The 27655-nt window shown below is 36.8% G+C and overlaps 1 protein-coding gene across 8 annotated transcripts in view; it reads left to right on the plus strand.

The window, feature by feature from the left end:
• Cd36 (CD36 molecule) overlaps nucleotides 1-27655 on the plus strand; it is a 196621-nt gene that overhangs the window by 27872 nt on the left and 141094 nt on the right. The window contains exons 1-5 of one of the 8 annotated variants that reach the window (XM_057758751.1): nucleotides 244-325; nucleotides 934-1062; nucleotides 20069-20146; nucleotides 21016-21105; nucleotides 21593-21801. In XM_057758751.1, the coding sequence (XP_057614734.1) occupies nucleotides 21682-21801 (120 nt within the window). In that variant the 5' untranslated portion in view covers nucleotides 244-325; nucleotides 934-1062; nucleotides 20069-20146; nucleotides 21016-21105; nucleotides 21593-21681. Of the gene's footprint in view, nucleotides 1-243; nucleotides 326-933; nucleotides 1063-14155; nucleotides 14247-17646; nucleotides 17786-20068; nucleotides 20147-21015; nucleotides 21106-21592; nucleotides 21802-27655 lie in introns of those variants that run through there. The other 7 variants (XM_057758754.1, XM_057758752.1, XM_057758750.1 and 4 more) reach the window with 7 other exon arrangements.

The following is a 27655-nucleotide window of genomic DNA, read 5'->3' on the forward strand; positions in this document are numbered from 1 at the left end:
TTCCTTCCTTTCCTCTTTTCCTTCCCTCCCTCCCTCTCTCTCTCATTTCAAAGAGTAGCTCATTTTCTTTCAAGCTGGACAGGTTAACAAACTCAGGGTGTCCAGCTTTCTTTGGTTTACAAACTCCACTGCCTCACTGGAGTGTCAATCAAAGTTCCACAGCCATTCTTTGATACTTGGAGGTGGGGCTACATGCAAGCAGCAGTAATTTGACCAGGCACTTAGGGCAAACAGGATCACAGTTATTCGTGTAACACTGTAACCTGCTACTGCATTTTGACAGCTCTTCTTGTGGCCTTGGACTCTATTCTCGGACTTCTAACTGGTAATTATTTATGTGTAATAAGTAAAAATTACCTACCTTAAAGATTTAATGATCAAAATTTATGCCTACAAAACTATAATCTTTTGCTTTGCTGGATTATGTTCTTTGTTCTTGTACCCTTTAGAGTGTAATTAGGTTTTTCTCTTGTCACAGAGAGGGAATAATGGGAAGTAGTATATGCATTCCGGCATCCTGCTTAAACGTTTATTTAAGAAAAAAAAGTTGATACTTGGTGAACTGTACTGTTTTTACTGTAATCTTGCCAGTGATGTCTGTTACTAAGTGAGAAAGGATGATTCAGAAATATCTAAAATTATTTAAGTCCTTTCATATATTTAATTCGAGGGACATGTTAATGGGGTTTAGGGGAAAATTTATGCACAGCTCTCTATCATATATCTATCATCTAGCTGCCATCTATCATATATATAATTTATATTATATATAACATATTTGTCTGTCTGTCTGTCTATCACCTGTCCATTCATCTGTCCTAAGAAGACAAATGTAGATGGCCCTTTCCTCTCTAAAGAAGGAATAAATACTATAAATGAGGCTTTAGCCTGTTAAGAATTCACAACAGAGTGGTTGTCTTTGGAATCTTTCAGAAAGAAGAACATGTCCGTCCTTGCTTCTGGTGACCGGCAATAATAAGCAGAGGTCACAGCGCTCTCTCTGCTGCCGACTTTCCTGGCATGGTGCACGCCAACAGGTCATCTCTGTGAACTATTTGAGAGGTGATTTAGCAACTTTTTTATCGTCTCAAGTTAAATGTTTCATCACTGCAATGAAATTCACTTAACATAAGCTGCTTAAACATTGATGAAATAGTCAATAGTCTACATGAGTAATACTAAAACATCAAACTTAAGTTAGAAATGTTTCTATGATATTTTCCTGGTAATAATTTCCTGACAATAGGAAGCATGTGAAATCAAATCTAGTACTGGAATCAGGCAAAATTTCTGGCACAGTTGCTTTATTGATCACATACCATCATTTCGCGAACTTAATGCTTTATGTTATGACTTTCATTGTGATGCAATGCTCTATAGCAATATTTGCACAGATTTACTGTGGTTATATTAAATGGTTGGCAATGTGGCCTAGGGGATTAGAATAGAGGGCAGCAGGAATAATTAGCCTCAGTGGGCACTGGGGGAATGTAGAGCTGAATGTGTTTGTAGACTGGAGGAGAACAATTACTATTGCCTCTCAAAGATCAAAGCTTTGCTTGCATCTAAATCTTTGACTATTTCCAGTGATAAGCATAATTTGTCCCTTAAGGAACTAATAACATTGCTTTCATACTATAGACAATCTAGAGTGCTCAATACCAGATAATTTCTGCTTTAAATGAACAAGCTTACCTAAAACTATAATTATTAAATATGAATTGAAATGTTTTCATGTATAATAATGCTACAAAATATGTTTTCTATTAAAGGACAATAAATCATTAATTCCAACATTATGCAAATGAGTGTCCCTGAAGAGCTTGATATTGTGTTCTGTATTTTTTGATGAATTATTAGTACTTATCTGCCCAATTCATATGAGAAATTGATCATTTCTATACCTAATTATATGCACTTAGCATTGTACATATTCAAGAAATTCTCAGTGCAAATACTAATTCATAAACTACAAGACCAGCCGAACAGGGGACCTGCGAGGATTGCTGTTCTACTGGATGATCAAGGAATCTTTCACTGAGTTTGGTAGCACAACAGTGATATTTGTTGTGCAGAGATGATGAAAGACCAGTGGAATCCTAAGTATACGCAGTCTGTGGAGCCTTAGGTTGCTTAGGAACTCAGTGACTATGGGCTTGCTATGGCAACCCAAGTTATCAGTGAATGCAACCTTAGCTCGCATTCTGCTAAATCTCCATATTTTGTAGACGAGAATATTCAGATAATCTATATTCTATAAATCTCAGGATTTTCATTATTTATGCAATTAGAATAAATGGACTAAAATTTGAAAATAACTATTTATAATAGACTATACCTATATGAAATTGATTTTTAATCCTGTGTTTGATTTCAAATCTTTAGTGTCTCCTGTTTGTTATTTTATTGTCCTCTCTCTCTCTCCCTCTCTCTCTCTCTCTCTCTCTCTCTCTCTCTCTCCATATATATAAATATAGTTATAGGTTAGATAGGTAGATAGATAGATAGATAGATAGATAGATAGATAGATAGATGATGATGATAAGATAGATGTAGATATAAGTAGATAGGGATATATAGAGAGAACTAAGCATGGTGCATTAAAACTGAAAGAGAGTAAAGTTAGTGTAGTATATTATTTAGATGCTCTATGAAGTGCTTTATAAATTTGATTCAGTAGTTCCATTTAAATATTCTACAAATATAGTATCACTTACTTGTTATTTTTATTTTACATTACTAACTCATTTGCAGACCATATAGATGTATAATTATGTATAATTTCTCCTTAAGACTTTAATAACAATGTAATAAGCTATACTCAATATCAAAATCATTTGCAGAGCACATTTTGGAGGTCATTGCAAAGGCACCAGGGAGACTGCTTCTCTTTGTTGTGTAGTTCCTTGAGGCAGGGTGTTTCAGTGTGTGTAGCCCCTCATGCCTTTGTCTTTCTGTGGCTAGCTCTGCTATCAGGTTCGAGGAGCAGCCTTACTCTTATCCATATTTATGCCATAGAGAAGCTGCGCTCTTCCATGCACCTCTTCCTATATGAATGCTGTGCTCCCCTTATCTCTGTATTAACTCCAACCTTGTGTTTATCACTATCAATAGCACAGGTAGAGGCAAAGGCTCTCTTGAGACCAGACACCACAGGCTCTATTTACCGTTCTTTTCTCCTGGGCATTATCATTTGTGCATTTTTGTTTTGATATTTAAGATCTCACCCGGTTAATATTTCTCTTGAGAGAAGCAGCAGCAGTTTGACTCAGGTTTTTCAGAAAATGTCACAATTAACACATTCATTATTTTTATACCTATTTGGTATTCATGACTCCTCAAATAGCATCTGTGAATTGCTGGGGGTATTAACTCAGCTAGATGGTGCCTTTGTGGATGGTAATAAGCCACAACTTGCAGGTGGAAACAAGCATAAACAGAACTGTGGGCTGCTTTCCTGGAGTTCACTGTCCTTGAAAGCCTAACCCAGGGCTTTTTAAGATCCCAATGAACTTTCACTAAGCAGATCATACATTGCATATGTACTTCCCCTTTATATTAAAAATAGTTTCCCAGTTGGGCAGTAGGGGTTCACACACTTAATCCCAGCACTTGGGAAGCAGAGGCAGGTAGATCACTGAGCTTGAGACCATCCTGGTTCTAGGACAGAAAGTAAGTTCTAGGACAGCCAGGGCTACACAGAAAAATCCTATCTCAAAAAGAAAACAAACAAACATAAAGATTCTTTTCTCATACAACTCATATGATATATCCTGATCACAATTTTCCCTCCCTCTACTCCTCCAATTCCTCCCAAACTTCCCTCCCACTCCCTTGACAGTCTACACGGTTTGACGTCTGTACATGGTGAACAGTTTACAATGAAGTTCCAAGAACTGATAGAGTTGCCACCTTTGGGCAAGCCATCAAAAGTTTCAGAAGACTGTCTGTTGGTCATGTTTGTTTCTTCCTGACATCTTATAACTCATTTTTACTCATTTTGAAGCCTTCTTTTCTACACCAGTTTTTGGTGAGTGTATTGAATATTCATACTTTCTATAACAAATATAAGATTCAACATCTTATTTTTAAGATTCCAGTGAACAGACTGTGATGATGCTTCCCCTTCGCAGAGGAGTATTTGGTAGCTAATATCTCATTGTTTTTCAAAAAGATCGAGATTATTTCAGAGCACTTGCCACTGTAAAAGATTCCATCTATCCTTACAAGGTCATCCATCTGTATGCCAGTCTACATGGGGACAGGAGATTGGCTAGCAGAATCAGGACACAAAGGACTTGCAATAAGCCAAAACAAAGCAACCTGTATGCAACTTTTTAATGATATTCATTTAAGGCTCACACAGTTAACTGCTTTAACAACTTTTAGAAAATATCCTTAAATCAAGATATGATGATTAATACATAAACAGAATTTGCACGCAGAATCATTTAAAATACTTAGGAGAAACATGTCATTTCTTTGATATTGATATTTGATATTGATAACAAATATCTTATAGAGCAGAATAATTCAAGTTATGCATATAAATATTTCCTAATATAGGGTAATCATATGATATATATTGAAAATATTAAGTTTCTGTTTAAGACAAACTCTACCTTTAACTGGTCACATTGTATGTTTGATGTCTACTAAGTCAAAAACTTTACAAGTGTAACGTTTTTAATTTCATGTAAAATAACTGGAAAAGGCAAGTATTTAGCACAATCATGCCTTTCTAAATGCATACCTTGACACTTAGGCTATTTGGTATCCATTCATAAATATTTGGATAAAATTATATTCTAGTTACTGTTTTAAACTCTGGGATGATACAAATTAGAGGAGTAATTACCAGTGAATATGTTGAAGGTATGTGTCGTGTGTCTTTCTACCTTGGTACTCATAATTTGAACTTGGGGCTGTACAATTTCTGTGGTAGCAACACTAATGTACTCTGAAAAAACCACAAAATTTTGAAATATAGTAATGTGGGATCTTACTGTATATTGTTGCCTATAGATTTGTATATTATAGAATTTATTATGTATACACATATTTTTCTTTTTTTCTTCTGTTTTTAAAATAGAGAACTATTATTTCAAACAGGCTTCTTGACGACACAAGGGGAATTAAGTGATTGTTTATAAATTAGTTGGTTTTTGTTTGTTTGTTTTAAGTATATGTGATCAGGCTAATTTCTCTAAGTTCTGTGCAAGCATTAAGACTGGGGCTTCAGGTCCCCAGCACCCACACAAAAGCCAGAATAGTAATTCACATGTATAGTTCCAGCACTAGAAATAAGAGATAGGCAGATCCTTGCAGCTTTCTGTTTAGCCAGACTAGCAGAAACCATGAGTTCGATGATCAATAAGAGACTATCTCCCCAAAAAATGATATGAAGAGCAATTGGTGAGGACACATATCATCAATCTCTGGCTTACTACCACATAAAGGGCCATCTCATGCACACATGCATATATACACATGCTTATTTTTTAAAAAATAATGTTTTTGTTTTGTTTTGTTTGATTTTGTTTCTTTGTGTAACTTGGGGTATTCTGGAATTTGCTCTATAGACCAGGCTGGCCTTGAAGACTGTCTGCCACTGCCTCCCAAAAGCTGTGATTAAAGGTGTGCGCCACCACTCCCTGAAAAAGTAAATTTTTGATACTGATTCTCCATGCAGTGTCAAAGGTCATCTCTGCAAGATAACCAGTGGTATATGACTATTATAACAGAAAGCTCTCGCTATGTTATCAAAGATCTGAGGATATTAATCTGGAAGAAATGTTATTATCTTTCTTTTATCTAGAAAAATATCTGAAAATACTGGAATCGTTTTTAAAGGTCATGACTTACAGAATTGTGGTGGGTTAATCTGGTCAAATGTATTGATTAAACTTCATCTTTATATATAAAAGCAAATCTTCAGAACACATGCATGCATTAGATTCTTCTAAAGTAGATTATATGCCATTATTACATTTTAATTTTATTTACATAGGATTAGATGAAATTGGAAGGTGTAATGTAGTCATGGAAAGTCATTTTATAAACAGAAAGAAAGATTTTTCACAACAATAATTTGCACCAAAATACATCAAAATACCACAGTTTTTTTTCCACCCAAATGGCATACCAGGTAAATTGGAGAATAACACAAATTTAATCCCATGTTCAATTTTTAATTTTGATTTAGAATAGAGTGACATGTATGAGCTCAAGACAGGAAGCAGCAAAATAAGCTACAGTTTTGGCTAAAAGATGTTTCACACTATTTAGATGGGGTGAGCTGCCTCTGGAAGGCAGAGAGCAGTAAGCCAGAAACGTCTGTTAAGTAGATAAAATGAGCACGTCTATAAACGGAGTCAAGGACTACAGGAACTTACGGTTTCCTCTCACTTAAGAGCTTGTACTCATGGATGTGGACTTGTAATACATTGTTTTGGATGCACTCCCAAATTCACATACTTATAAGCAGATGTCATGGGGAAAGAAAATTAAGTTCAAAACAAGATATCAAATAGTCAAAAATAAACAAGGACAGTGAATGTAAGGCAGCTAGGACAAAAAGATAAGAAGGAGCTAATACCATTCTGAAAGCTATCTATGGAATCTGTCTTCTGAGATGTTTGTCTTCATGGCTTCCATTTAGGTTAGCATAAAATGTGGCTATCATGTTTCTGGCTGATTTTTTTTCCACTTCCAATTTTCTTACTCTCATCCTCTTCCCTTCAACTAGTGTTATTATAAAAAATTTCCCCAAGGAGTTATTGAAAATGAGAGGAAAACATCCCAGCAATGATCTTGGATCACATCCAGAAATTATTTTTAGTTCTTAGAACACATGGAAGATCATGCTACAAGCCATATACCTAGAGCCTGGAAAGAGATTTGACATCCTTGACATATCCATTTTGAGCACCAAAGCAGTTTATTACTAACAAAGACAGTATTCCAGAGCACCACAAAGTATATTTCGATTCCATGAGCTGCTGACCTTGTACTTTCATGCATGGGCTGGAGGCAGTAAAGAATAGAATCGGGTTATTAGGTGTGATGCTAACTACAGCTAAGAGACTGTAAGCTTCCAGAGCCAGAAAACAGGGCTGTGTCCTGAAAGTCTAGAATAAATTTTGTTCTCCTCAAGTAGTGCAAAAGTCACAGAACTTGCACCCCAGGTAGACTCATTTGAAGGTAATATCGCACAGCTCATAAAATTCCATAGCCCACTACTGTTTCTTTAAGTTACAGCCAGGAACCAAAGAGGAAAGTTCCATGCAGGAGTATGGAACACAATGGGGTTGATTGACATTGTTATAAAATCAGGTTCACTATATCTATACCTACCCCGAAGAGACAGAAAGATGTTTCTTTCTTTGTAACCCACAAGGTGAAATGCCCAAATCACTGTCAGTGTTCAAAAATGGGAAGCAAACATGAATGCCACTGCTATGAAGTCAGGGCTGAAACAAGAATGAGTGAGTTAGTGGGGCTTCCGTTATTCACAGTTTAGTAGGTGCGATTTCAAAGGGAACATTTTCTCTTCTTCTCCACAATGTTTGAAATTCTTTCATCCAAGCAGGTCAGTACATCCATTGCAAATAGCACACAGGCTGATTCTGAACTTAGAATCTACATGTCATGTGCCTCATCTCCTTGTAGCCTGCTACTTTTCAGTCTTCTGGAGTCTAATATTTTCTAGGATGCTATAATAAAAACCAAGACATGTAAATGATTCATAGCATTCCAAGAAAAACATTTTGTTCTGAAGGTTTTATTACATACGTGATAAGCATTCTATATATTTTAAATGTTATACAACAACATTATATCAATATAATATATAAGTCTATATTGCTTGCAAAGTATTTGATTATACTTTGTTGAAACTGAAAAAAATTCTTAGAGTATAAGATATTCCTATTTTTTTATTTTAAATGTTTTATTTATTTTATGTACCAACCACTGTTCTTCCTCCCCTCCTTCAGCTTCCCCCCACTCCCCACAACCTACCCTCCATCTACTCCTATGAAAGGGTAAGGCCTCCCATGGGGAATCAACAAAGCCTGGCAAATAAAGTTGAGGCAGGATTGAGCCCCTCACCCCTTCATCAAGGCTGAGGGAAATTCTCAGGAATCAACAAGAATGACCCCAGCTAAGACCCTGTAAATAATGGAGACATACCTGAACTGTCCTTCTCCTATAATCAGATTGCTGAACACCCTAACTGTCATCACAGACCCTTCATCTAGTAACTGATGGAAGCAGATGCAGAGATCCACCAGGCCAAGCTCCAAGAGCCCAGTTGAAGATATTCCCATTTTTAATAGGATGGATGACTAAAAATCTGAAGGACTCTGTTTTTCTCAGATTTATTTATTTTGTGTGTTATGACTATTTTGCTTTTGCTACTTTCTTGGTGTGTGTTGCACCAGGTATGTACATGATACACTTGGAGGTAGATATCAGAGCTCTTGGAACTAGACTTTGGGATGGTTGTGGACTATCATGTAGGTGCTTGGAAACAAACCTGGAGCCTCTGCAAGAGCAGCAAGTGCTCTTAACTGCTGAATCAACCCCCTAGTCCCCTAAGCGTACTATTTAAAGATCTCCAGAGTTTGCTTTGAGAAGTACAAGTTTCTTAAAAGACATAAGATATTGCTATTTTCAAGAATCAATCTTCGAGAGCCAGTCTGGAGAAATGAGGCACTATTTCACTGGAGATTGCTTTCCACATAAAAGTACCCGAAACTTCCCTGTCACTCAGAGGCAAGGTTCATGCCAGGTGGTTCTTTAAAAGTCAGGACAGGAGTATCCTACTTCTTCACTCGACAACAATAAGAAGCGTCAAAGACGGGCTATTTCCTATGTGGTGAAATGTGAAATAAGCCATTGTTATGTCAGATCCTTCTTGGACTACATCTCCCTTGGCTTTACAAGAAAAGCTAATTAGGTTTCCATCCAAGGTCTTGGGAACAGTCAGTGACTCTGCTTGTGTTCCTGCACATGCATTTAACTCTTTCAGAAACCGAATGCTGTTCTCTAGTCTTCAAACAGAAGACACAAATATCTATGTCATTTATGCATTCATTACACAGACTTTTCAGTCTCATTAAGAATATTTAGTAAATGGAACAAAGCCGCCAAGCCTGATGTTTAATCAGAAAAGCAGATTCTTCTGTGTGAATGCATTAATCATGTGTGTCCGTTCCATTACTGCTCAAACAGCACAAGAATTGAAATGTTATTTTAGAATCACAAAGCATATTATTTTGTACAGCCCAAGGGCCACTGCAGAGGAAACCATTAATTTTTTACTAATGTATTTTTTATTAATTCCTTTTTAACACCCTCTTTCAGGAACTCTGCTGTAGCCTGGGTCTGCTACAAAATCCCTCAGCAAGAACATTAGTTTGTCCTCAATTATAATAACTGCTTTGACTTTCTGCCATGTAACTGAATGAAATCTTTCCTCTCTTCCCTCATTGCATGCTTAATGCTCTGCTTAGCTGTTAATTGGGGCCGTGTCCTGCTGTTTCAACACACTGGGCTTTGAAATCGTTGCTCTTCCTGCATATTTTTCTCTTTTCTCCTTATGGTCTTCCATGTAGAATATGGACAAAAATGGCATCCTGACAGATTAGGTTGAAATTAGCATTTCCTTCATTGTTTTAACCCATAATTTAAACATTGACTTTCCTTTCCCTCTCCAGAGAGAGTTAAATTGTTAGCAAACTGTTCACGTAAGAATTGGGTCTGCCAATACCTTTCTGTTTCATGAGATTTGCATATTGACCTAGCCATGCCCACATGAGAAGTTTCTCCAAATAGAGAGGTGTTATCTGTTCGTTCTTTTACGTTATGCACAGCTCCTCCTATGGCTTCTATTAAGCATTAAGTAAGTTTATTTTGTGTTTTTAATGTGCTCTGTCACACTCTCCTTTGCTTCATTTGGGTCATGTGGTGTAAGTCTACTGTGTGCTTTAATATTCCTTATTTGGTATTTGAAGGGATCCTTGGAATTTTCTCTTGAAAGTAATATTAGTGATCTCATTTATGTTTTCAACATTTTATCAGAATACTACAACTCTGCAACATGTTAATGCTTGTTTATTAATAAAAAAAGTGTTCAAAATCAATGAAACAGTCTTTAATGCTTCTATTAGGTAAACAATCTAAAATTGAAATACATATCTATGTTAAAATTCTACATATAGCATGCAACACATGTGCAAAATATGTCTTCATGAATGATCTTTATTGTTCTTTGAATATTAAGTAATAATTGATAATTGGTTTTCTTACCATTGTTTTGTTAATTTGGTATATTTATAGGGTATTAAAATTCAGCTTTATCTTAAATGAGTGTTAATTACTTCCTGTTCATTGTTTATAATATGCATGCATAATTTTCCTCCTCATATAATATCATATCACTTTGATTTTGTTCAATTCCTAAATCTATAATTTTAATAGGATGTATAAAACTAGGTATTAAGAATGTATTTATCATTTATTCTATTTAATGTATTATTATTGTATGTGATGGGGGTGGGGCTTGTGTGCCATGGCTTACGTGTGGATGTCAGAGGCAGATTTTGGCTGTCTGTTTCCAACTTTCATCATCATTTCCAGGGATTAAACTCATGTTCTTGGGTTTGCATTGTTCATGTTTTCCCCTTAAGGCATCTAGCTGGCCTATGTATCCTTTCTTCCCCAGAAAACGGATTTAATCTCTGTTTTGGCAAACATCACCATGAACACCTTAGAATTTTCATAAGAGTCTAGTCTGAGGGGGCATGGCGGGCAACTGAAGGAAAATAAATGAAGTAGATTGATGTCTAGAAGATAGTAAATGACTAATGTGACAACACTGTCACTTTATGACTCGCTTAATATTAAGAATTTTTCTTACCTATACAGTCTAAAATTATATTCCAATTTATACAGAGATGTTACTTTTCATTTTCTGAAGTCTCAGAGAAAGCAGCTCAAATTCCATAAACAGTTGTCAACTATTCTGGACCACCAACAGCCTAGATTTTTATTTAAACATACATCATAATGTTATAGCCACCATAGGATTTTTCATTCAGCTTGAAGGTGTAGGTGTGTGGGCTTCCTCTTCCACTGCAGAAAGACATCAGTGAAACAGTGACTATTTCTTGCTTGGTTTCAGATCCTATTCTGAATAAAGAGGGAGCCAGATATGAGTCATCTAGGAGGCTCTGTAGAAGTCACTTGTCTCTTAAGTCTGTCCCAATGTTTGTGTTACTCAATGTGTTGCACTTCCTCTTTTCACAAGAGCTGAAGTGCAGGAATCAGCCATCTAAAGCCCTGACATGAAGGATTTTTAATAAAGTCATAACTGCTGGGTAAAGCCCATTATTTTTTGCATTTGCAATCTTAAAGCAAAGAGAAACATTGTAACCATGATACAGTCTTTAAATACAAGCGAGAGGAAGTTAATGAATAAAATACTACTGTAGTTTAAAGAAATACTTTTTAAATAGTAACCATTTTTTTAAAAAAATATCAAATGTCAAAAGATTTTCTGCTTCTCTACCATCTATAGCTTTGGAGTTTCTTGTATAACTTGACAAAACTGCAGAACAAAGCAGACAAGAGCAGACCAAAGGATTGGTATTTGATGCCTGATGCATACACACTCGAGTCAATTTTTATCTAGCAAGAAAAAGATAAAAAACATCTGACTGGTGTTCTCATAGCAATGAGACGTTCCCAAGATGCCTTACATCCACTGACTTTCCTATTCTGCCATGCATATCTGTTTGGGTATTGCTGCAATGACTAACTATAAGGCTACATGTACTTCACATAGAGCACATCAGCTACAAACACAGTTAAATGATCATTAAGAATGGAAATCTCGGCCTGCTGAGATAGCTCAGCAAGCAAAGTGTTTGAGGATCTGAGCCCTGTTGCCAGAATCCATGAAAGAACCCCAGGCCTGGCCATTCTACTCCCAGTGCTGAGGAGATGGAGACAGGCAGACAGCTGGGAATTTACATCCTAGCCCAGTCACCGAGTCCCTAATTCCAGTGAAAGACTTTGTCTCAAGAAACAACAAAGAAATGGACAAATCGTACACAGAGTTGCCCTCTACCCTCCATATGCATTGAATATATGGACACATATCTCTGTATGAATATGTTGAATATGTTTTGCACATACATAAATTCACATATATGTACATATCCTCTTTTTCCATAAATACACATATACAGACCTACAAAAACAACCCAAATCTTTACTTGCAAATGGACATAATATTTTTAAACGACTTATTGCTCAGCCTGTGTTTTCTTGACATTCATGTTGTGCATTTGATTCTTCTGTGTGCTTTTTGAGTCTCATTCAAGTTCCTTGGGCACTGTTGGCTGTGTTGACTATGCAAGTGAACATTCACCAGTGGGCCCTTAGAGTGTAAACTTCATTCTTTAGGCAGTTCAGTAGAGTCTGCGACACTTTGCTCTCCAGAGAGAGCCAGAAGATGACATTAAACTGTTGACTAAAATACAATCCAAGTGAATGTGGTGTCCACTTAGGCATTTATTTTCAGGAAATATGTTTTTCTGTTAGTGTTCCCAGTCAGTTAGTGGTCAATATTCTCTCTAAGATGGACCTCTTCTGCCTTTGTGTTGAAAAGCTGTTTCTAGACTGTTGTGTTGATATTTATATGCATGAGAATTTAATTTGAGAAAAAGTATTTATATCAAAAAGAATGAAGTCCATAACAGATATTCATAAAATATACAATCTCAATCAAAATATTTATTAAGATATTCTTCATCCTCCCTTGTCACAGTTATAAGAGGATTGCCTATAGTTTCCTTTTCTGGAATCTCTAAGTAACTCTTTTGAAACGAATAGGGTAATTAATTTATATTGAGGTAACACAAAATCATTTTATCTTTCTCCCCCAAGTAAGTGGTCTGAAATCAACGTGAAAATCCAATAAAACGGAAGTATTTCAATGGCCTCTTGTTTATTATTAGATGAATGTGTCAGTATAGTCTCCCTGCAAATCTCGGTCAAGATTAATGTGAACAAGGAGTCTGAGGTTTTTCTTCTATGATATTTCACCCCAATGAGTGAGTCACGCCTACAGGAGACAGCAGGAGCAATCTAAAGCCAAGGACTGTCTTAAACCTGAGCCCGTCAACTAAATATATCCCTGTCAGTGCCTCCTAGGTTGCTTAATTTCAGGAGAGACTTGCAGACAGATTTCTCGCGACCCTGCCAGCTCTAGGCCAGAGTAACCTTCTGGAGGGGTCGCCTGTCTGATCCTCTTATGAAAGTAGTCCTCATTTTGAGGATCTTGCTTTTCCCAAAGTGCAAGATCTTCTGTTTGGTTAGGCACCAATACTATTAGTTCCATCCAAGGTGACTGAGGTACATACACCTTCTGCCCTGAGACACCATGCTCAGTAGTATTTAGATTTGAGTGTTTTTTGCTAGTTATATTTTGGATGAAGACATTTAGGTTTTATCTTGGTTTTGGGGTTTTGAGAATAATTTCACCGTTCTCATAAATTTCAGCAAAATTAACAACAAAAAAAAATGACAAATAGTTCAGAACTTCAAGCTAGAACAATAGGCCATTTCCTTTTGTAAAATCTGTTTGCCATCCTTGTTGATTGACAGAGTTTCCGATTGCTTTCTAAATTATTAGTCTGAACGTACTTCAAGTTCCTGTTATGTAGTATAGAAAAGGACTCTTCTTTGCATTTTATGAACTCAGATTTGCAAGCTTAGTTGTAACGGGCCAGCGAGTTCCCTAATTTACTTTCTACTCTCTTTCAGCCCAACATCTGGAATAATGATTGCATCTGAAAACAAAATATAGGAGGGGTGGCTCACTTAATCAGTTCCGTTTGGTTGTCTGGTTCTCTGACCTCTGACTTACTTGGGTGGGAACATGGTCACACACAAAAAAAAAAGGAATATAGGTGATGGGTCTTCACCATAAATAGACCCTTGTGAACTTAATAGCAATGATGTTTGCCTTGCCTTTTTTTTTTTCTCAATTCCGCTGGCAACAAACCACAAACTGGGCTCTGACATTGAGGTTTTTTTAAGCTTGTTTCAACTCTCACACACATAAGTAATGAGGAATTCAGGCTAGGGGTTTTATGCTGAGGACCTTTGCTTTTCACCAGTTGCTTTCTGAGATGACTGCAGCAGTTGGTGGAGAGTTCCTTAGCCTTGCAAAGGTAAGTCAGATGCTTCTTTCCTTAACTTAAAAAAGAAATAAAAATGATAGAATTTTTTTTTAATCTTTCAATAGATAGGAGATGACAGTATTTAAAAAGCAACTTTCATACCAAAGAAAGTGAGTCTATGTAAAGTCAGTGCTATCTTCTAGACTTCATTTCAAAATGAATGTGTTGTTTATCAAGCTTCCTACGTTTCTGTTTAATAGTATTAAAAATATGTTCAGTGGCTAATGACATTTGAATTTATGATTCTTGATATCATCTGTAATTGTCAACATTAATTTTTCAATATTTAAAATTGAGTTCTCTTTTAAATTGTCTACTTAAATAGGTTTCCTTTAAATGGTGACAAGGAGCATTCTTAGTGAACACTGATACAGTGAGATTAGTTTCTGCAAATGACTTGTTAATCTTATACCAACAGTGTGTCTTGTATGCAATTCTTTATCTGTTACTTTTCAGAGTTATTGGCTTGTTGTTGAATTTTCAATGCACAACTTTTAGTGAACTTGATTTCTCTCTACATGATTAGGAGCAATACATGCACTAAATATACATTTGCCAAGCACTTTTCTTTAATAAACAAAGATATTTTATTTGCTAAAAGGGACTGGGTTACTTCAAACAGTGACCTAAAGTTTAATTAGTGTGTATGTATTAGTATACAATTTAATATTAAATGTAAAATAAAAAGAAAAATTAATGCCTTTAAAAATTAAAAAAAATTGTTTCAAATATTAGTAACTTATTTCCATAATTCATAATTTTGAGTTTAAAGAATAGATAAATCATTCTACGTAAGTTGACTATCTAATTAAATAACATTATAAATAACTATAAATGGCATAAATTCTTTATAATTAATTTAAATTGTTTTTGAAAATGTAAGGGTTCCAGGACTTTTCAGTCCTTTGTGAGATGATTTAAGTAGGTAACGCCTTTTAAAAATGTAGGAAAACATTGTTGTAAATATTGTTTTGTGAATAAGTAAGAACAAAATCTTCAAAAAGTTTTACAAGTTGGTTCTCCAGGAATCTTTGAGAGTCCATAAATGAAAAATAATGTAAAATACACTTTCTACCAAGATAATTATTAAAGTAGAACAATAAACCGAGTTCAGATTATCAGATAACAGGTTGGCCTGGGAAAAAAATTAAATTTAACAATGGAAGTGGTGCTTGTACAGCGCGTACTGAAAACTTTGGAATTCAGTTTGAAAGTACTGGTTGTTTCTCTGATCTTTAATGAAGATTGTGGGTTTTTTTTTTCAATTACTTTGCATGAATTTGTATTATTTGCTTATTTTGCTCTTGATTTCCTGAAGAAATCAATTATGTTACTATTTTTTTGTAATTTACTCCAAGATGTTAGAGTTAACTTACTAAAATTCCAAGTACCATGGTTTGAGAGAGTGAGTAGTTCACATGTTCATTTTATTGAAATTTGAAAATATTTATGTATTTTATATGGTTATATTTAGTGGAATTTTCCAAATCATGCCACTGAGCAACATGAAACAACAGCTATTCCTGCATTATAGTTGCTTAAAATGATATTGCCTGATACCCCAAACTCATTATGTGTAAAACTTAATTTCTTATAGTGGGATTATCGATACCTTATCATGTTTGATTTATTGAGCCCTTGCAACCTTGCTTAATCTACTACAACTCAGAGAAAACAGAATCAAAGCTAATTTATGAAAACATAGAAATAAATATTTATTTCCTAATTTCAGATTTCAAAGCCTGAATACCTTCTAACTATCGTAGAATTTCAGGTAGAGAAAGAAACACTAATAGCATTCCTACTTAGGGTTAAATTATTAAAATATTTTTACCCATGGCTTGTATTTCCAGTCTCACTTCATTTATGTGTTAAAGCAGACAGAGCCTAGGTCATTGCTATGTCTATCCATTGTCAACAATTTAGAAACTCAGCTTATCAAAACCATAAAAATTGATTCCCAGGCTTGGGAAAGAAGGTAATACTTTTGGATTATTGACTAGATATCCTTTGAATTTGTTGCTCATTGAAGAGATCTTCCTGCTGTTAAGTTTAAGCCGATGTGTCTAAAGAAATCATTGGAAGATTGTAGTTCTTTTTTGTTCTGACTCTAAAAGACAGACTTACTTTGCAGGACTTGGGGTATCATGTGCATAGTACAAACTCTTTATTGTTTACTAAAGATTATCACCAAGACAAGTTTTATTGTAATGTGCTAAGTTTAATTAAGTAGAATGATTTATTAACATTACAAACACCTGTTTATGTTTGCTGAAATGTTTGCTTTCATATGATCTATTAAGCTATAAATGGAATATGAGAAATACAAAAGATTCTAGTGACTTCAATGAGACAAGGTATTAGAGATCTGCAGAATGCTTGAGTTCTGCAGTGGTGGTTTAGAACCTTCTTCTATGAGCTTTTGTTTAATACCAGAACATATGTGTGATTTAACCTGAGTGTTCTATTTCTACACAAAAGTTTAGAAAGTTGGCCTCAGGTCCTTTGTTTCAGCATGATCAAGTATTACCAGATAACTGAACTCCTTTGTATGGGTTTGATTTGAGTGTATATGTTATAGAATCATGACTCTCCAAGGGCCAGTAGACATGGTGGAAGGTAAATGTGTGAAAAGGACATAATACATTTTGAAAATTCGGTTCCCACACTCATACTCAGCCTGTTATTCATTAAATCTCCCCTCATGGTATTGTCACATAAGGTTATCATGGGTAGGTGCTGCTCTTTTCTTGTGTAGAGAAGATTCTCCATGAAGAGAATGGCAGTTTTGGCAGAGTTTTGTGGCCTTGTTTCCTGTATTTGAAAGTGGAAGAAGCTTTACATGTAGAATAGGAATTTTCATCTCTCAGTAGATGATGAAACCAATAAAACCTGTGTCCCAATCTGACACTGAAACATTTTCACGTTTCACTGTTCCCATCTCAGAAAGTGCTACCTGTGGGCCATGCCTCTTCTGGGTGGAGTTTCCGAGGGAACCCAGCTTGAAGCACACATGGGAATAATTAGAGAGTCTCAGGAGAATTTGCTCCACTGCTTAGCCTATTTGCCAGAGAGGCTGCTTATAGCTCATCCTACCTCAGGCTTTGCAGAGTCTCTCAGTTTCTACTTGCTTCCCCATGTAGGGGAAAGGCATTGTCCTTCAAAGTTCATGACAACAGGAAGAGGAAAAAGAAGACCACTTCCCTTGCTTCTTTTAAAGACCTTGTAAACTATAAACTCCATTCAAAAGTTCAGGAAGAGAAATCTGTGTGTATTTAATACACCAGATAGGAGAGAGAAGCTGATCCACCTTAGAATCAACAGTTTCTACTTGCTTCGCCATGTAGTGGAAAGGCATTTTGCTTCAAAGTTCATGACAACAGGAAGAGGAAGAAGAAGAGCACTTCCCTTGCTTTTTTTAAGGACCTTGTAAACTATAAACTCCATTCAAAAGTCCAGGAAGAGGAATCTGTATTTATTTAATACACCAGATAGGATATAGAAGCTGATCCACCTTAGAATCAAGACAGGTATGTAACGAGTGACATTTTAGATCCTGCACGATTTACCCCACTTCTTTGAGATTAGTCCAGAGAATTCTCTGTTCCTGGTTATCCTTTGCTTTCTAAATTTCAGTGCTTTAAGCCATAAATAATTTATTGCAAATAATAATCTTCACTAAAGAGTGGATTTTAGGAAAATTAATGTAAGATATGAAATGAAATGGCCTATTGTAAAACATGAGCAGCTCTGCTATTGAGAAAATGTCATTTTATTAGACCCAAATTTTGTGTTTCTTTATAGCTATATTTACAGAAAGTTGTTAAAAGAAACACTGCTTTTCTCTGAAGATAAATATGGATGGTCAAGCTGCAGGCTAGAATGTGCTAACCTGAGCATTTATGTCTTCAGATCAATGAAACACATTCTGCTTAATTTCATGAACTATGAGAAAAAAAATATGATTTCACAATGAATTCCTCATTACTCATATGTCAAGGAACATGTATGTTCCCTAATTTTAGGGAAAATTCAGAAACTGTATTATGACACAATGTAATGATAATGAATCAGTCATCAAAGTTGTAAATTGATGGACAAGCTAATATCTTCCACTCTGTAAAATAGCAACACATAGTTGAAAGCATGTTTAATAGTTACATTAATATTTACTTAACTATGATACAACAAATTGTATTTCTTGATACTGTTGTTTCCTAAGAAATGTGATTCAGCATCAGTGACGTGTGGAATGTCTCACTTCAGTTTGAAGCAGACAGAACTCAGACTGTACCCAAATCTTTCTATTGTCCAATATACTGATGCATGTGTCCTAAGATTGATTTCTAGGTGTTACAGAGCAGTCTCTGTAAGTGTTACTTGAATGTTACAGTTTTTTGGATGCTACAGTAGGTGCTGTATAGCTACCCATCTTCTATAGAAACTCTTTCCTATCATACATTAGGATAATTAAGTAAGAAAAGAAGATTCTGAAAATGTATCTTCACAACTGTATTTTAACATAGAATTGAACAAAGGATGAATAAAGGTACATCTAGTTCAGAAGAAACAATACTGTGATTTCAAGGTCATTTTATGCTCTACTTGTCAGAATTGGAAATGCTTTTACTGAATAATTTCTAGCATTTATTTACAAAAGTGTGGGTGTCTCTCTCTCTCTCTCTCTCTCTCTGTGTGTGTGTGTGTGTGTGTGTGTGTGTGTGTGTGTGTGTAAAGCTTGCAGGGTTCAGTTCTCTGTATTGGCCTTGTAGGTGCCAGGATTCACTTGTAAAACTTGGCATATAGTGCTCTTACACACTGAGCCTTTTCGCTGCCCCAATGAATATTTTAATGATGTCCGTATGGGGCATTAAATAACTTTCCAAAAGCAGTAACTATGTGTTTTTACTTAGATTTAATTTGTATTTGCTAAACTTCTATTGCTGTGCCCAAGTTGAGCCCCCCAGAGAGACGCCTGGAATCCAGTCAAGTCCAGAATGCAAAAGCAAGGTTTATTCTTTCCAGCCAGGCTGGGAACTCAGATACTACATACAACACAGCACAGTAGGGAGAGCTCCTGTTCCTAATTTGCGGTTGACATATATAGGCATCAACCGCAAGCCAGGTTTACTCAGGGTCAAAGGGGCTGGTTTTGCTAGATACAGGGGGTGGGCTACTTCTGCACATGCTCTTTCCCTGTAAGCAGCTACCTTTGCTTTTGTGCATGCCCCCCCACCCCCACTCCCGCCCCCGAGCAGTTACCTCTGCTTCTGTCTGGACCACAAAGCTGGGGGTATCGACAGGTGGCTAGATGCAAGGAGTACTTCATGGTTTACACTTTTGCAGAGGTTCATGCTTTCAACTAGCTCTTGATGATTCAAAGTTTCTTGAACCTAGGACTTTAACTCCTGATCAAAGCGAAGTTTCTTAAACTTTTCCATGCCTTTACACTATAGCACACAGAGTACCTGTCCTGTCCTATAATCGTGTGTCACACTGTTAGATGCACACGTTCTTAAAGATTTTTTCTTAAACAAGTCTAAGAAGTGTTAAGCAGACACAGAGTTTATCAGGAGCAAAGGTCTCTGCGTTATCACGCCGCTACGCAATCCTACTTGTGAGACCTTTAGTCTCCCAGGCGACAACTGGAGAACACCAAACACGGGCGAAGGACCACTTCTGCTGCTTAAATTGGAAACTACTGCTTTCCTGTAGATCATATTTGAAATACTAGAAAAGTCAAGAGCGGCTGGATCTTTTCTTCACTGTTACCTGGAAGGAGGGTGAAAGATCAGGTTTTATCTCACCTCCAGGGTTTTATCTCTGCCGCGCCAGCTGGGTCGCTCTGCTGCGGTCGCTGCCTCACAGATAGGATTCTTGGTTTACAGCAGGTAATCCTCACAAGTTCTTGGGTTGGTTGAAATGCTGTGTTTCCGGAAAAGTCTCAGCTTTACAAAAATGTCAGGAGTGAGACTAGGCAAAGGGAAGCCCCACAGGTTACAGAGGGTGCATTGTTGTCAGGAAAGATTCTGTACCATTTGTTCTCCTCCATCTTTGTGAAATATGGCTGTATGAGGTGTTGTCAAAGTGGTCTCTGTGTGTCTCGGTTTTCTCGCGGTTCTGTTGACATCTGTGTTCCTCTTGGCCATGGACATTTTGAGGTGAGACAAAACTGTTATGAAGACAAATCCACAGTAGACAGCACGCTAAGGAAGGTGAAAGACCCTCAGAAAACTGTCACTGAACTCAGTTTCCTCCTCAAATATTGATAAAACATGATACAACTTTAATAATTTTGTTGCAGCAGGATCCAGTGATTCTGTAAATTCTTTTCTTTCAAAGTTGCATGATAAGCACATACAACACGGTATCACAAAGTAAACTGACTACGTGACGTACATATTAACAATAGTACCTTATTTAAAAGAATTGACAAGGATCCATACATAGGAATAAAAAGAATGGCACTACTATTGGTTATGTAAAAGGCTCTTTAAGAATAACAAAAGGAAAGCCTAATACTAAATCTACACACAAATAAAATATGTGTGTACTCATCAAGTGCATTAACCATATTCCACCAAAAGTCATTAGTGATTAAATTATAAGTCATATATGCTTTTAAAAGTTTATTGAATATTTTCATAAACTTAAATGCCAGAAAAGTGGAATTTTCTTTAACACGTACAACTACATTTAAAAATATAGTAGTACTAATTTTGTGATAATGCGTTGTTCCTCTGTTTTCTCGTTTTGACAGGTAGCTTCCAAATGCTTTGAAGTTTGATTCTCTCTGAGCCCCACCAGCCTATTTCTTGCAAATAGCCATTGCCGTTTGTTTATGAATAAGGTATGTTCCCATTGCCTTGATGCTTTGGCAGACAGCAAATATCAGGCCAGCCACATTTGGTTTTCAGGAGGATCCCTGTCAGAATGTTTACAGTTCTGTTTGGGTGCAGAATGTAGATAGGCGAGGGAGAGGATAAAGGAGCACCCTACGGTAGGATGGTAGGGAGCTGGAGAATGAGAATAAGTACACATGGTTCTGCTTAGATAAGATAATAATATGTTAATCACCCAGGGAGGAAATTACAAAACAGAAGAATTAGAAAGGGAGGTGGGGAAAGCAGTCTCTTTGATATTCTCTGCCTCTAGTGGGATTTTAGGAGCAAGAGTGGGGAGAAGGACATAGAAAACCAGCTTGGTGAGCCAAGCAAAAAATATTTGTTTCTCGTTAATGGGCAGAATTATCTGTTCTGGTGGCATGCTTTCTTTGTACTTTGATCTTTTTGTGCTGCTACGTAAGCTCCTGCTTTATGACATTGTCCCCGTGGCAGAATCAGGACACGCAGAAAACACAGTAGTCGTACCTGGCCGTTGCTGAGAACCGAGTGCTCCACCGCGATTCTTCACCTGCACGAGGAAAATGGGCTGCAATCGGAACTGTGGGCTCATCACCGGAGCTGTCATTGGAGCAGTCCTGGCCGTGTTTGGGGGCGTTCTGATGCCAGTCGGAGACATGCTTATTGAGAAGACCATCAGAAAGGTACAGGCGACCGAGAAAACCTGCTGGGCCTTTGCTTGTTCTATCATGTCTCTGTGGATGTTGTTCTGGATGCTGGTTTTGTGTTACCTGGCCATTTTGTGCATTGGGTAGGAAGGTGATGAGATCCGCTACAGCCCCACATGATGAAGTATGCCTTGTGAAACATCACAAAGGAATGCAAAATTAACTTCCCGAAACTCTTATGAGTATAGTGAAAATTGGACATGAATGTATTTCTAAGTTTAAGTATAGAAAATTTTGATAAAACTTCAGGTAAAAGTTATATGGTTTAGTAGAAATAATTATCTTAATGTTTGGAGAGTACACTGGCATGCTTTTGAATAGATATAGTATATTTTTTAAGAATATTATTATAATAGAAGTTGCATTTTCATTAACAATGAGAAAATGTATGTATCTATGTGGGTGTACATGTTAAAAAGTTTTTATTATTGAATTAGGACCCTTGGAAAACTCCTCTTTCAAATAGGGAGAGTAATCATTACTAATACATAGAATCAGTGTGTACTCACATGAGGATCTGGTTCTCTCAAAAGTTCAGGGAAAATGTTATTATATAGGGCACATCTTGTCATACATCAATAAGTTGGAGTTTTAGCTCAGATTGGAATGATTTAAGAAGATGGATATATTCATCGTCATCTCTCACCCTAGTTTGTTTTACTTAGGTTCACATTCAAAGGAAGTTTAATGAATTGATGATTTCCCATGTATAATGTGGGGAAACCCATCTACTGTCATCCTGCAGGATAGCTGGAAATTCAAGTGGTGTCAGCAGTTTGGAAATAGTGGCCACAAATGAAATAAAGCTCTCTCCATCATAGTGAAAGGCGGGGAAAGAACGGTTGCACCTGTCCTGCCCAGAGGTACCCGTGTTCAGTTGAGAAACTGTCAACTGACGGTGGCCAAGAGCCATAGCCAGGAGCATTGACCTCAGTTCCTAGACTGGTTTGATCCTAGCAACCTAGATAGACAGTAACTGTACTGCAGCGAGGAGTTAATGTTAATTTTCACTGGAATTTCCATTACTACCAAGACCTTTAGTCTCTCATCCATTCTTTAATTTTTGGCACTGTGGCAATCCTTGAGATATCAGCAAATTTCATGTCTATTCATAGGAGCATTGGCTTAATGGAATTAACGTAAAAATGAACTTCAATTATAGTTAATCACAAATAGATGTTACTACTATGGGAATTTGCTTTCTTGTCGTTACAAATGCTAAATCTGTAAGGTGAAAGATTCTCTCTCACTGAGTTCCTTTACTGCCATCTCAGTATGCAGAGTGTTGAAAGTAAGAATTCCTACACACACACACACACACTATGTTGCTTGATAACTAATTAATGATCATCTCTTCTTACATGTCTCCAGCTGTTTACATTTAATAAAATGCATGCTATATTTCACAATACAAGTATTGAAATATCCATGCTATGTACAGATTATACGTAATTTTTTGATTGAAACATAGCCCCTTCAATGGCCTCTCCAGTTTTGCTTGGGAGTATTATTGATGTAGAATTACAAAGAAGGGTGTGGGTGGGAAAGGAGACAGAACCGCCGCTGCTCTGGCCCTTTCTGTTTGGTCCCTTGTGGTTTCCACCTGGATCATTGCAGAGCATTACCTGTGTCAACACATGGACCGAAACTTTCTTGTGAACAAAAAGTCATAATCTCCCAGGAAACAGCATTCTAGGCTAACATGGGCAATGGCTGAATAGTAATCTTTTCTTTATGTAGCACAATTAAATCACATAACCTTTCTTGAGGGATACATGAAAGCTAACACCATTTTATATTAAGTCTTTAATAATTTGTTCAGAGATCACAAAGAAAACTTATAAAAGAGAGTTTTATTTCATTTATAGAATGAATAATTGGGAGCTAGCAAAATAAAAGTTTTTCTCAACAAGTATAAGAAATATCTAAGAAAATGTGTGTCTTGTGAAAGAAAATGGACGAAGGTTTGAAAAGATAGGGCTAAATTACGTATAATATGAAAAATAAATGTTATGTGGGAAGAAAAATAAATTATTCATGCAGATTGAAGAAGACAATGAAATTTTATTTGATTTTGAAGAAGTATTTAATTTGATAAGCCCGTAAAGGATTGTGTTGCAATTTTCAAAAGGACTGATTAACAGCAAGGGAAAGCTCCGGGATGCAGCTGAGTGCACTTAAGAAGGAACAGGTCAAGGTCTCTGTGGAATGCAAGCTAGGAAGGCTAGAAAGTCAGGTAGTGGACAGCTCCAGGAAACAGTGCCTTCAGACACAATAGGCACAGGCACATATGACCTCACAGAGACTGGCAGCGTCAGAAGACTGCAAACGCTCAAAATAGACAAAACCGCAGCCCAGAGAAGGGGGAATAGACACAAAATCCCATCCCTTACCCAAAAGCTATTTACAATTGATTTCTGCTGGGGAAGAAAATAAAAATCACTCTTCTCCAATGGAGTTCACCAAGTATTTAAACTACACACCAGAATAGGTTCCATGCCAACAAGTAGTTGGCCAAGACAAAATGGATTCAGTGTTTCATTGTGCACTTTTTGCTTGGTTTGGTTTGGTTTAGGTTTTCTGCTTGGTTTGTCTTATTGTTTTTATTTTGTTTCTTTGTTTCAATTTTCACTTTTTACAGAGAGAGAGAGAGAGAGAGAATATGAAGTTGAATCCATAGAGTGGGGGATAGGAGGGAAGGCTCTGAGAGAAGTTGGAATTAGGGGAGAGAAAACAATCAAAATATATTGTATAATATTACAAGATAGAGAATATCGCAGGATTACTAGAATAATAAAAGAGTTGGGGATAACGCAATATACTTAGATTTGTGAAGTTTTAAACACTATGAAAAAGAGTAACTAATTGATGATGTAAAAAACAGTTGGTATATTATTTTCAGAATAATATAAGAAACACAAATGACTAACCGTATTACTAAGAGCTTCCCACACAAAATTGATTTAACTTTCATAAATAAACATGTGTATATATATACAGACAGATAAAATTTGATCTATTTTTACAATCTTCTAAATCAACATTCCCTCTTAAGTAGTAGATAGGAAAAATTAGAGACTAAGTGATATAACCTTGAATACTATGACCCTAGAATGAATGTGTTTGGGAAGTGATAACATGAAATCTTCAAAAGAACAAGGATTGTGAGACAGAACCTCTACACAAGTGAGATTAAAATTACTTTTATAGAAATGTCTTTATTTACAGGCTCATTATATTCGTAATGCTTTATAAAAATTGGTGGAGTCCTAGATACATTATTATTTTCAATAGGGGGACTAAGTCAGGAGAGAAAGGAATAAATGTGACATTCCATAATATGCCCACCTAATTTGTTTTTTTTTTTAATTGAAAAAAAAATTTTCCGCCTCCTCCCCGCCTCCCATTTCCCTCCCCGCCTCCCATTTCCCTCCCCCTCCTCCCGCCCCTCTCCCCCTCCCTCCTCTCCTCTTCTCCTCCCTCTCCAATCCCAGGAGCAGTCAGGGTTCCCTGCCCTGCGGAAAGTCCAAGGTCCTCCCCCCTCCATCCAGGTCTAGGAAGGTGAACATCCAAACTGTCTAGGTTCCCACAAAGCCAGAACATGAAGTAGGATCAAAACCCCATGCCATTGTCCTTGGCCTCTCGTCAGCTCTCATTGTCTGCCATGTTCAGAGAGTCCGGTTTTATCCCATGCTTTTTCAGTCACGGTCCAGCTGGCCTTGGTGAGCTCCCAACAGATCGGCCCCACTGTCTCAGTGGGTGGGTGCACCCCTCGTGGTCCTGACTTCCTTGTTCATGTTCTCTCTCCTTCTGCTCCTCATTAGGACCTTGGGAGCTCAGTCCGGTGCTCCAGTGTGGGTCTCTGTCTCTATCTCCATCCATTGCTAGATGAAGGTTCTATGGTGATATACAAGATATTCATCAGTATGGCTATAGGATAGGTTCATTTCAGGTTCCCTATCCTCAGGTGCCCAAGGAACTAACTGGGGACATTGCCCTGGGCATCTGGTAGCCACTCCAAGTTCAAGTCTCTTGCCAATCCTTAGGTGGCTCCCTTAACTAAGATATGAGTTTCCCTGATCCCCTATCCAACCTTCCTATATCCCCAATCATCCTGTTTCCCCAAGTTCCCCTCATCCTCTCCTTCACACTTTTCTCTCTCCATCTCCCCTTACCCCCATCCCACCTCACCCCCAAGATTCCAATTTCTTGCCCGGCAATCTTGTCTATTTCCCATAGCCAGGAGGATAACTATATGTTTTTCCTTGGATTTACCCTCTTGTTTAGCTCCTTTAGGACCCCAAATTATAGACTCAGTGACCCCTATCCATGGCTAGAAACCAATTATGAGTGAGTACCACCTAATTTGTTGATGGAAATAGATACCCAATGAAGTGAAAGGCACAGAAGTTTTATAAGTGGCTTGATGTGAACATCAGTCTGTATTCAAAGGTCAGAGTTCTAACAGATTTGATGATTGCTGCGAGGTTACAGATAAAACTAAACAAACACATTGCCTTCTAGGGGTTGAGTTTCCAGAGTAGCAGGATTGCTTACTACAGACTTTTGCATAGTCAAAAGCAAGGAGAAACAGAAAAGGAAAAGAAGCTGGGTTTTGTGAAGAAACAGGAATAGGGAGTATAATTTCTTAGAAGTTAAGAGGAAAACGGATATTAAGGGAAGCTTAAATGAAATGTTTCCTGGCTGATGAACAGTAAATAAACAGTGGCTAGAGACTGCAGACAGCTCTCCTGGTGACATATTTTCCAAGCAGGCATGAGAACCTCAAACCCATGTAAAATCCCTGCCATGGTAGCTTGTACTGTAATCTCAGGCATGGAGAGGCAGAGCCAGATGTCTGAGGAGTTCTGAGCAGCAGTCTAGCCTGAGCTTCAGGTCAATGAATGATTTTACCACACAAAGGAGGGGAGGGCTCCTGAAGACTGAAAATGGAGATTGATTTCAGGATACCACATGCCAGAGCTCACTGTTGTGAAATGAGAGATATATGTGTAAATCTTTCACAAAAGGAAATGGAGTAATATAGTACCCATGGTCAAAAGGAGATCGCACAAAGCTGGAAATGGAGGGAGAATGGAATCCACCAGGATGATGTATTAAACTGATAAATTTTGGACAATAGTCTATATTTGCATAATATATGGTTGTAGTATTCCTGGAAATTATGAAATAATTCACTTTTTTTTCATTGTACGTAAAGCCCAATAAAAATGTCTTTAACCACTCTACATGTCAGGATCATTCTCCTATCCAATGGCATGAGATTAGGTAACCGTAGAATAACTAAGTTAAAATAACATGCATACCGCACACACCTCCACAGAACTATAAACAATGGCTCACAATGATTTAGAAAGTGAGTTCAGCAAATGTGAGGTTCTTTTCCTTTTCATGGTCAATATCATATAGTTCACTTTCCAACTGGGATGAAATCTCTCATTCTAGCTTCTTACATAAATTATGAAAGGCTAATTTTATATAAATCTTAATGCTCCAATATACATCAATACATTTTATTCCATATTTATTTGATTATATCCTAATACTAAAGCCATTTTCTCCTTTTAGCATAACTGTCACCAATAATCTATTGAATTCTCTTTAACTTTGTAGATATAACACATATATATTAGAAATTTTATTAGTTTATGTTAATTGTGTGCATACTAATGAGTTTCTTTATGATATTTTCCTACATATGTAGAATGTATTTTGATTATAGTAACCCCTTATGGTCTTATTTGTCCCCTCTCAATGGTATCTTTTCTCAAACACTATTCCTACCTGATTTTTTTCCTTACTAGTAATA

Source organism: Chionomys nivalis, chromosome 26, assembly GCF_950005125.1.
Source record: "Chionomys nivalis chromosome 26, mChiNiv1.1, whole genome shotgun sequence".
NCBI classification, from domain to species: domain Eukaryota; kingdom Metazoa; phylum Chordata; class Mammalia; order Rodentia; family Cricetidae; genus Chionomys; species Chionomys nivalis.